Here is a 12,219-nt window from a genome sequence, read left to right on the forward strand (position 1 = left end):
AAATCTTATTAATGTGCTAAGAAATTATACTTTATGTATATTTGCCTTTACCTTGTAATACGATGTTTAACTTTCACTAGTATGGATATTTATTAAGTGTGAAAGTGAGCTATGTATTTTAAATTCATCACTCATTTTGTCCCCAACAGAAACAATCCCAGTATCGTCCTCTACAGACTGGCAAGCAGCATTTGGCTTTGGTTCTTCTAAACAACCAGAGGATGACTTGGGTTTTGATCCCTTTGATGTCACTCGAAAAGCCTTAGCAGACCTGATTGAAAAGGAACTATCAGTCCAAGACCAGCCTTCCCTTTCACCCACATCTCTTCAGAACTCCTCTTCACACACTACAACCGCCAAAGGTCCAGGCTCTGGATTCCTGCATCCTGCTGCACCTACAAATGCCAACTCTCTCAATAGTACCTTTTCAGTCTTGCCACAGAGGTTCCCTCAATTTCAGCAGCACCGAGCAGTTTATAATTCATTCAATTTTCCAGGCCAGGCAGCCCGCTATCCTTGGATGGCCTTTCCACGCAATAGCATCATGCACTTGAACCACACAGCAAACCCCACCTCAAATAGTAATTTCTTGGACTTGAATCTCCCGCCACAGCACAACACAGGTCTGGGAGGGATCCCTATAGCAGGTAGGTTCATTTATAGTCCTTGAGAATTTGTGAATAACTTATGCCTTTGGGTTATTGGGTGGGTAGGGAGGGAACTTTTGAATAACAGAGTATTTATATAGTCTTGGAAATTTCTTTGGAAAAAAATTAAAGTCCTTGTAATCTAAAATTTTTTTAATTGGGTAGATGCCTTGTAATATTGAGCTTTATAAGGATGGTGGAGTATTATACTTAGTTACTGCTTAGAATAATTTCACTAATAAGGTAGTTACCAAATTTTCACATGCCATAAAAATACAAAAAGAAAAAAATGGCCTCTGAAATTATGGTGCCAACACCATGGTCAGAATTCTGATTATGCATTCTAAAAGTAAACTGGTTAAAAAAAATTTTTAAAGATGGTAATAAGTGAGAGCATGAAGGATAAAGCCACTCTGTAATTCTTTTGGCAGTTAACTTATTTTGACTGATATACACATACACACACATCAAAACTGTGCTTAATGTTAATAAAGTATTTAATATTTGAGAACTCTGATTATTAATATTTCACAGACATTACATGCATAAGTATATTTTCTGTAAAAAAGGAATTGTTCAAGGAGATATATTTTCCCTTTTGGCATGTCATTTTTATTTGTTAGGGGGGCGGTATTAAGTTTCTATAAGTGATGCCAGAATAATTCAGGTTTCAGAATTTTGGGGTTTTAAGGTCCCAAAGTCTTAGATCAAGTGACTTCTATATCTAAAGGAATCATTCTTATTATAGTTTTTTAAAGTTTAATTTGGGCTTTAGAAGTGACTAGTAAAAGAGTTTGTTCTTCTTCTGATTCTCTCAAGTAGAATAGAATAGTCCCTCACTCAAATGTAATTCATGAAATTTATTTTTATCGTTTGTCATAGCCTTTAAGATATGGCATGGCACAGCATTATTGTCATAATGTTACCAGCAAGGTGTTCATTGTCTTGGTTTTAGCGAGATTGATTGATGAATTTACAGAGATCCATCAAAATTCTTTGGCTCTAATCTCTTTATGACCAACAATATTTCATTTTTAAGGCAAGTAGGGGGATTGAGAGTATTGTTTGTAGCTGTTGATATAGTGAATATAACAGTTGATACAGAAAGTTATTTTGCATAATCTTGATAGCACTTACAATAGTAGTTTGCATATCAGTGGGACTCATGATATTTGTTAATCTGATATGATAGTAGGTGACTCAGTGACAATTTTTAATTATCTTCTATATATTCACAGAAACACTAAGTGTTCAGTTTTTGGTACTCATTTTATTGTTCCTTTCAAGACAGCATATTAGGGTGTAATTTTGTTTTGTTTTAATCATATAGAAATGTGGGATTTCAATTACTACTAGTGTATCTTATAGCTGATTATTACATTAAAATTAAAGTTATGTTCCTCTAAAAAAATAAATAAAATAAAGTTATGTTCCTCTAAACATTGTAAACATTTAAAAACAAAATATTAAACCAATTACAGTGAATATTTGGGCTCCTATTTGCCCAACAATGAAGGAGGCCATGTGGGTAATACAAAAGAAATATAAAATATGGATACTGTTTCCAGGTACTTTACAGTGTAGAAGAGATAAGATGATTATGTATGAAAGTGGTAACTATATGATACTGGCATCCCAGAGACATTAATGGAGCTTATATTGCTGGGGAGGCTTCATTGAAGAAGTAGAAATTGATCTGTGCTATGGAATCTTGGATTTGGGTTAGCAGGAGGGAAAGAGAAAGACCTTGTATGTTGATGGGAATGCCTGAATAAAGGTCTAGGCAGGAATTTATTACTATGTCATGATGTGAAGAAGCAGTTGAACTGCCTTCTATAGCAGGAGGTGCTTCATGTATTATAGAGGGAACAGATAAGAAGATGGGAGCTTGGTCAGCAAGGCAAACAGCATTTCTTGATCTGTCAGGAAGGAGGATGGATGCCTTTGTGGAACTTTAGTTCTTAGCTATTTTCATTGTGTACTTTTATTTGACTTATTACATGACCGTTGTCTGTTCTTCCAGTTTTATTATTATCATATTGTCCATTAGCATAAAAAGAGCAGTTTTATCCAAATATTTTAAGCCAGTAGGTGTTCTGGAAATGCCTCAGTGGTAATGAGTAATCACTGATTTGTGAGTATAGTTATCCTCATGTTAGTCAAATGAAAAAAAAATCTTGTGGGAGGTGGAGAGAATTTGTTATTTCAGATTTTAACTATGCATACTTGTTTGGTATTTAAATGGTGACTTATTATTAAGCTTATTATTAGATTATTTTTAAGGCTTTGATGACTAGAGAAATTTTAGTTTAATGTACCAAAATATTTTAAATTGTTACCAAGAGTTATACAGAATCCCCTTACGGCCTACAAATATTTGGCAGATACCTCAGAAAGCTGAGTGTGCTAAGCCACAAAACAGAATAGTTGTATAATTGTAGTGGGATGATTTGGAGTTTTTAGTAATAATTAGAAATGACAGAAACTAAAAGTCTAAAAAACTATGTCATCTTAATTGTGTCTAATTTGAAGCAATTTAATACCTAGGCAATATCTGCCTCTCACACTCCTAGTTGTAACTCAGTTGTACTTGAGTTGAACTATTGAAATAGGTTCAACTTTGTATCCTGTGATGAATAAATATCATGGTATTTTACATAAGGGTAGCTTTTTCTTGGTGCTGGATAATGGAGGGTACATACTGTTTCAGTGAGACTAGCCACTTTAAGATATGTTTAGAAAATATCCTATGCTGAAAAGGGCCTGCATGTTTATTCTCTAGATATGTGGAGCAAAATAGGGTCTCTGACCTTCAGGAACAAATACTCAGAGGTGTCAGTCACCTACATATCATATAGATACCGTATCTATATTTATTACATATTTGTATTTAAATTTTTAGTTTTGTTTCAGTTAATTATTAAAAATTGATATATCTGAAACCTATCATTGGAAGGACAGTTGCCAGAGGTTTGACAGAAATGTGGCTTCCATTTCCTTTGCCTAATTGAAAACATTTTTGTGTTTAAAATTAGTTATTTCCTTAATTAGAAGAAAAAATGTTAGCATTTCTTGGCAGCACATTTGCTTAAGGAATTTGGAAATAAATATTCTTGGGGAAACTTTTATTAGTGGGAGTTATACTAAGTCCATTCAGATATTTTTTATTATTGGAACTATGTGCTTTTGTTTTTAAAAAAATGACTTTTCTGGTCCTAAAAAGTGACTTATCTCATCCAATTCCTCGTTTTAGGAATGGCAAAACTGTGCTCCAGAAAGGTTAAATAATTAGTTAAAAGTCACACATTCAGTTAGTAAGGGAATTAGGATAAGAACCCCCAGATCCCAAATTCAATAACTGAAATGTTTTCCACTACAACATTGATGCTTTCCTTCATAAGTGAAGATCACTGGCATGTACTTTAACTTGGCTTTCTTCCTGTCATAATTGATTTTTGCTCTCACACGCTTGCAGGTCTCTTTTTATCAACAGTATCTATTCATGAGATAATTGGCCCACCTCAGCAATGTGGCCTATTGTTGCAAAACAGAGTGAAGTTTATTGACCTGATGAAAATTAATCATTTCTTTATTGCTCATTAGCACCATATTCTCACGAAGAACTCTAGAATAAAATTTCCCTTGCACATCCTCCATGGGGTTTATAGAGTCCTTGTCAACTTACTGAAAAAAAAAAAAAAAAAAAAAACCTATGAAATAACGTATTCTAGAGACTGAAAGTCCTTTTTTTCTCATTGTCAGTGAAGCTATCTTTCCAAATGTAATTTTGCAGGTATGTTTTTCAAGGAACTCTGCCAAGATGTTTTTATTCCATAATGCTAAAAATTATTTGGAAAAACAAATAATAGTAAGTCAAGATATACTTAGAGTTGGATTTTTTTTCATGTTTTTATTCATTAAATTTTACTTATGAGAGGGCATTTTTCTTTAAATTTTCTTTGTTAACAGTGACTTGATTGAATTTTGAGTCATGTGTGAAACAAGTCACTTGTAGCCAAATAATTATCAATTATAATTAGGAGAACTGATCTCATTTCATGTATAGTTCTTTGACCTAGAAGTAGTCATCTTGCTTTCAGTCAATTGAATCATTGTATTGTTGTTGGCATTTTACTATTTTCTAATTACTTCAAAAGTACACATTAAATTTTCAGGTGCTAAATGGTAATTCGCTGAATTAATATTTATATCTTTTTATTTCTCTTTTCTAAGCATAATTTCTGCTTTTAAACCTTAATTTATCATTTTTCCCTTTAAAAATCACATTTTTCACTTCTGTGAATTTGGTTTTAATTGTTTCATAAATAGTACTGTTAGCAGTTTCTAAATTTATAATTGGCTTGGCAAAGAATGGCTTTCCTGGTCTCTTTTTTTTCCTTTTTGTATATTTATAGTCCTAAATCTATTATATTTGTTGTCATATCTGACATAGTATTAAATTTAAGGGTGTGTTTAGAGTGTAACTGCTTTCTAGGTACTTGATACATTTATATTTTAAAATTCATGTCTTGTTTCACACCCGGATTCCAATCATTAAGCATGTATTTTATATATGTATCAGTATTCCAAATATTGAAATCATTTTTAAAGGGACTGTTAACAAATCTAGTCACCCGTAACTAGACCATGACTGACTTTTCCACAGGGGAAGAAGAGGTGAAGGTTTCGACCATGCCACTGTCAGCCTCTTCCCATTCATTACAACAAGGACAGCAGCCTACAAGTCTCCACACTACTGTGGCCTGACAACAGAACTGAGAGGAGAGGATTAGACTCTGGGGTGCTTGCATGGGCAACCGGATTTTTGCATGATTTCTTTCTGATTTTGCATTTAATGTATACACCCAAAAGAGCCAATATAAACGTTCCTCATGCCTACAACTAGTGTGTTACCTCATAGTTGCTGAAGTATGTCTTCATTAGGCCTTTAACACAATTTATTAGTATAATAATTTTGGCATTGTTTCTCATGAGTGATACGATTTTTAACTCAAAAATAAACTTGTAGTACTAATTAAGATTCCAAATGAGATTAGCTAGAATTGTTCTTATTTTGGCTCTATTATTGAAAATATGCAAAGATAATGGTAGTTCCTTGTTTTTTGATTTGTGAAAAAATGGTAATATCCTAATATACTCATGAAAAATTTAAAAATTAAGAAGATAATGTCTATTGCATTCTTTGAATACTTAAGAAAGAATACATATAAAACAAAATTGGTGGTGTCATTTAATGCTCAGAAGGATGTTGTCAGCAATTGTTTTTAGTTGTATAGATTTATGTCCTATATTATGCATTACATGTTTAGAAACTGTTTTTGTTGTCTCTCATTTGCACATTTGCACTTTCTTTTTGAATGGTTGTTAATTATTTATAGATGGTTAAAATAATCAATATAGACTAAATGCAATATAATCTCTCTTCTAATGCACTGCCTAGTATACCAGGAAGTGCCTCAGAAACAGAATTGCAACTTACAGTTGATTCTTATCAGAAACTTGAATATGGGTAGACATTGTATGTGAGAAGCAACCATAGCAGTGTAACTTTTTTCTTTGAACAAACGGTACTTCTGTGGGATATCTGTTTGGGAATTTCATTGTTTAAACTAATTGAAATGTGATAATAAAACTAGATTACAAGTACTTGACCAGAATGGGACTAAGGTGGAAGAGAAGAGATTGGGGAGCCTCTAAAATTAGGCCACGTAAGTTGTCATAGATCGTTTTAGTTAACCACAGAGTAGTGGAGTACTTTATTAGGACATAATGTGAAGTGATATTTTTGGATAATATATAATTTCTTGAAGTAGTTTTAAAATTTATAATGAAAGAAAATAAGTTGAATTCAGTTGTAAGCAGTGGACAAAAGCTGATTCAGAAATCATGTTCTAAATGAAGCAGCTGGCAAGAAGGGAAAAGTCAGCGCCTCTTGAAGTTTTCAGAAAACAATTGTGACTTAAAAGATTTGCCTTCATTTGTTAAAAATATTAAAAGGGTAAGGTGAATGCCAAAAAAGGAAGCATAGAGATTTAAAATAATAATAAAACACCTTATGAGGAGACACTTAATATGTTGGAGTTGGAGTTTTGAAGGTTACCGCTCTATGAAAAGTCTGGTTACTTTCCATTAGTTTTATATAAGTTAAATGGCTTTGTCCTGAGATATAGTGGGGTAAACTAAAATCTATTCTTAGGTATCCTTTGATTTGGTTAACTGAGGTTGTAGAAACAGCTACTTACCTAGCCATTTAATTTATTTTTGTGAAATTCTTCATCCATGACAACCTCTAATTTTTTGAAAGTGATTTTAGGACAGCATTATAAGAAATTTAGAAAATACAAATGAAATATTGTAGATTTATTAGAAGTCTTTCATCATGGGTTAATTATGGCTTCATTTTTGCTGTAAGAGGCAAAGACATCTTTAATGTCTCTTTTGGTGCTAAGGCTCTGGGCTTTGTTAACAGACTTGAGCTCCCTTAAATGAGGCTTAGTAGAGCATAGCTTTCTCCAGCCTTCAAGGCAAGCCTTTCATCTCCTAGATCAGCTCCTCTTTACTTCTCCGTGTTGAGAGGTAGACCTGTTAAACAAGGCTTCTTTCCTGTGGTAACTTTCTCTCTCCTTTCTCATTCCTAGCCGGTGCCAAAAAACTGTCAGGTAGTTTGCCCAGACTCGCTAGAACCCTGAACTGTTTCCCTGCCTCCTCCTCCTCCCTCCCTCCCCACTTCCGCAGACATCATATGTCAGGACAACGCTTCTAAAGCAATTAGGCTTCAATTTATATATTTTCACATAGAAAGCTAAAGATTATCCTTTAACTATCTTTGTAATTCCGAGGTCTTGGAAGCCAAAGAATAACAAGCCTCACTGTTTTTGCTTGCTTAGTATTTCATATAATATGATATTTAAATAAAGTGAAGTCTTATAATCACAGCCATGATTAAGTATACTAAAGCACAGAAGAAAGTATACAACACATAGAAGAAAGCATCACTTCACATAGCAAGTAAATTGATGAAACCAAATGATGGTAAAGAATGAGAAATTTTAAAAATCTTCAAATTACTTTTGATAAATTCCTGCATCATTAATTTATCATGCATAGGGGAGATTTTGTATGCTCTTACCTACTTAACCTTTAAAAGGTGACTAATATATTCCTTAGATTGGGAATTATACCTGGAGTCCAGAACTCTTTAGTTGTACTTATGAGTTTGTGTGTATGTACATCTGTCCATTTTTTTCTGGGTAGAAGACCCATAGTTATTAGGTTTGTGAAGGGTTTGGCGACACCTCCAAGAAAAAAAGTTAGGAACTTCTATTTTTTTTTTTTTAATCCTCACCTAAGGATATTGTTCCATTGATTTTTAGAGAGAATGGAAGAGAGAGGAAAAGACAGAGAAATATCAATATCGATGTGAGTGAAACATCGATTGGTTGCCTCCTGCACAAGGCCCAGGCCCGGGAGGAGCCTACAACCGAGGTACGTGCTGTTGACTGGAATCAAACCCAGGACCCTTCAGTTCGCAGGCCAACGCTCTATCCACTGAGCCAAACCAGCTAGGGCAGGAACTTCTATCTTGAAATGTTTTTAGTGCCACTGTAGGAAAGAGACATCTAGACTGATTTTAGTCATATGATGAATGTCAAATGCCTCTTTCTTAAAGATTCCATTAGGAAATGTTTTCTGATTAATAATTCTTTTCATTCTGCTGTTGCATTTTATTTTTCTAGGTGGTGCTTTTGTATACTCTCCCCTTATTTCAACCACGCATTAATTAAGTATTTGAGTGCCTATTCTGTGTAGTGACCTGAACTAGATCTTGAGGGATACAAAGTTGTGTAAAGTACGGACCCTGTTGTCAAGGATAACAATGTAGTAACAGTTTTATTTCAAATTATTCTTATGAGGTCAGCTCTTGATATTTTTAGCCACAAGGACAGCCATAACAGTTCAGACTCATTTCATTATCGCTCTGACAGTGGCAACAGAGGGTATTGAATACTGATCCTAAACATATAATTTGCCAGGAGTGAAAAAAATCTTAACAGGGAAAACATATATTTGTATTCTAATTTAAGTATTTCTCAGTCATGTGCGTGTATTGCTCATGTCTTTTACTTTTTATTTGATATCCTTCAGCTTAAGTAGAGCTCTCTATAAATGCATCTTTTTAAAGAAAACAACTTTAAAGCATTGTGTCTGTGCACATTTTTACTGACATGGCTCCTATTTGTACAGTATTCCAAGCACCTTCAAACTGCCAGAGCTCTCTTCTGTGACACTGGTTTATAGGGAGCTATTCCTACTTACTCCCACAGAGGCATTGCCTCAAAAAGCCAAGAGAAAGGAATGAATTGCAGGTGCATTGAAATCTTACAAAATGAAGACTACCATGTTATGTGTACATGAAAACTGGGGACATTTTTTCCTATGTTGAGTTTGGGGTTTTTTTGTTTGTTTATTTGATTATGAAGTTTCCCCAAATCTGCTTAATTGACTCTAAGAGATAAATACCATATAATTAAAACAGTATTTTTTAAATATCTTATAGAGAGGTGATAACCCCAAACATGACATGTATGTCTTTTTCTACAAAATATGACCAAAGTCAGTTATCTGGAGTCAAGCTAGTCCTTCTGCTCTTTGTGCTGTGTCTCTCATCTCAGCCTTTTGATCTGAATGAGTTCCTACTGTGTTGTCTCCTTATGCTGAATATATGGCAGTAATATATGCAGGTATCACACGTTAAATGTTTAGTGAACTAATCAGACACTATTCTGATAAAAAAATAAAAGTAGGAGTTGGAAGTTATGAGCTTGTTCAAGGACAGGCTTTGTAAGTCTGGGCTCTTATTTTGAAGGATGGCTGAAAATTAGTTGATGAAGGAGGGGAAATACAGTAAAGGGAATAGATTGAACAAAGAATTAGAGATAGCCATTAGCATAGTCTGTAGGGTTTGGGAGGGAAGGACAGTGAGGAGGAGTTGGACTGGTGTGAGGTATACAGGTCATATAGAAAGGTGGGGCAAATGTGAGTAACCCTTGAACGCCAGGAAGAGTTTTGTGATTGTGGTCAATAGTAGAGAACAGTAGTTTCTTTGGTAAAGATGTAAATTGATTGTAGCATTTTTAAGAAGATTAATTTGTTAATATCTTTGCTTGAAATTAAGACCAGTTAGCAGTTCTAGTATGTCATTGCTGGCTAACATGGCCTGGACTAGAACAGTAATAGGAAGTGAGAAGAAATTATGAGTTAGAAGTCAGAAAGAACCTAAGAAAAAAACTTTGGCTTGGTTTGGTCTCCAGTGACCTTTAGAAGTGTAACTTTAATAAAAAGGTTCAGATAAAAACCAGATCTCTAGGATTCATGAGGAAATGTAAGGCTATAGATGCAACAGTCATTGAGTACTTAACACATTTGACAACAAAGGGGAAGAGACAAACAAGATGCTAATTAGATGTGTGGTAGATCTTAGAAGGTGTTGCTTGAAGATAAGTGAGATACCTACATATTTAAAGGCAGACCATATAGAACCAATTGAGAGGAAAAGATGGACAATGCTGAAGAGAAGAGAAGCTGATCCAGTAAGGTACAGATTTCTATAGGTACTTTGAGGAAGTAAGCCTCTGAGATGAGGTTAAGTTGTGGGTTTAGCTTTAGAGAGGTGGGATATATCTTCCTTATTAGGTGTAGGAACAATCAGAAAATTTAGGAGAGAGAATAGAATTTAGAGAAAATAGGAATAGTAAAGGGGCTCATATCAGTAATTATTGAATGCATGTTGTGTGAGAATGGGGGCAAAAGAGTGAAGTTGGGAGCCTTTAAAGAAAGGAGATTAACTTAATCTGTGAGAATAAGCCTAGAAGGGCAATGGAAAGAAATGAAAGAATTGCTGAGTAAAGATAAGGACCAAAATTTAAAAATTTGAGTCTAAATGTGTATGATTTTGTATTTGTTCTTCTTCAGCACAAAGCATCAGGAGAGGACAAAGCAAATATTAAGAGTTTGGTGTGAAGGTGAAGACAATTTTGAAATACCTAATCTTGTTAAGAAGATTCCACTGAGGCAAGAAAGATCCAGTGGTGTCAATATGTTGAAGAGAGTTCAGTGATTTTAGGTTTCATAGGGACAAAGAGCAGGTATAGTCCTGTTAAGAGATTGTCAGATTAGGAGATCGTGGTTAGTGTGATATCCACTCTGCTGAATGATGAATGAGAACAAAGAAAGGATGGCAGATATATCAACTTTAGGGCTAGAGGTTGGAAAGAAGTCTAGCTTTCATAACCCCCATGATCTCTACCTGCTTTCTCTCTAGTCCTTTCTTAAGAGTAGGAAGTTAGACTATATGAAAGAATTGTTGAAAGTATGGTATTGCCTGGGGAATCCTGGGTTAGGTTTCCTGTAAGTTGATCATGCAAAGCAAAACTTTGCACAATGGAATAAATATTCCTTTCTCAAAGTATGGTAGGAGGATGTGGAAGCAGAGTGAAGGGGAAGGCCGGGGAAGAGCCAGAGATGAGATTGGACAGGTGGAGGTAAGCCCAGTAAGCGAGGGATTGGTAGACAGACATGTTGCATATGATGTAAAGCAGTGGTCGCCAACCTTTCTGGCCTCACAGACCACCAGTGGTCTGTGGACCACCAGTTGGCGACTGCTGATGTGAAGGATGGAGACCGAGGGAGTAGGTATGGCGTATGAGTTTGGTAATTACATATTACAGGTATGAACTAATTTCTGCCAGGCTCACATTCAAACTGGAAAGAAACAGCTTTCTATCTACGTAGGGAAAGTGTCTCTTCTTAGTTGGACTAGGTCAGTGATGGCGAACCTTTTGAGCTCGGCGTGTCAGCATTTTGAAAAACCCTAACTTAACTCTGGTGCCCTGTCACATAGAAATTTTTTTTGATATTTGCAACCATAGTAAAACAAAGACATATTTTTGATATTTATTTTATATATTTAAATGCCATTTAACAAAGAAAAAGCAACGAAAAAAATGAGCTCGCGTGTCACCTCTGACACGCGTGTCATAGGTTCGCCATCACTGGACTAGGTAATTCTGCTTCATTTATATAACAAATTGGAATTAGAAGCAGTAGATTGGTGAAGAGTAGAGAAGAGAGAAATTAAGAAATTTCTTATACCTGACTATGAAAACATTGTAACAGTTTTCCCCAAAAGAGAATGTGCCCTGTGAATAGGTGCATACCTTCAAGTTGTTAAACTAATCTACTCTTGGTCCTTACATTTTGTATTCTTAGACGTGACCTTTAGGAAAAACTGCTGCAGATGTAGTGGAATAGGGATGGAGATAGAGAGATACAGAACACATTTTTCCTCCTTACTTGATTAATAGCAAATATGCCCAATTTGGAAGCACCCTTAATTTTCTGACACTAAAATATTTTAAACTCCCTGAACTTATTTCATATATGTCAGCTGAGATGTCAAGTATGACACTTAAAAATGATAATGCTTCAAAGTATAAGTCATTGTTCAAGAATACTATGTTTGTGAAACCATGCTGATAGAGCAAGAAGCCAC

General features: G+C 34.8%; 1 protein-coding gene across 12 annotated transcripts in view; it reads left to right on the top strand.

Annotated features, from left to right (window-relative positions):
* CNOT4 (CCR4-NOT transcription complex, subunit 4) overlaps positions 1-12,219 on the top strand; it is a 151,352-nt gene that overhangs the window by 119,873 nt on the left and 19,260 nt on the right. For 9 of the 12 annotated variants that reach the window (XM_005860689.2, XM_005860691.2, XM_005860690.2 and 6 more), the window contains exon 10: positions 150-647. In XM_005860689.2, the coding sequence (XP_005860751.1) occupies positions 150-647 (498 nt within the window). Of the gene's footprint in view, positions 1-149; positions 648-5,313; positions 6,315-12,219 lie in introns of those variants that run through there. The other 3 variants (XM_005860693.2, XM_005860688.2, XM_014535141.1) reach the window with 1 other exon arrangement.

The sequence above is a fragment of the Myotis brandtii genome, unplaced genomic scaffold (genome assembly GCF_000412655.1).
Source record: "Myotis brandtii unplaced genomic scaffold, ASM41265v1 scaffold1384, whole genome shotgun sequence".
Lineage (NCBI taxonomy): Eukaryota > Metazoa > Chordata > Mammalia > Chiroptera > Vespertilionidae > Myotis > Myotis brandtii.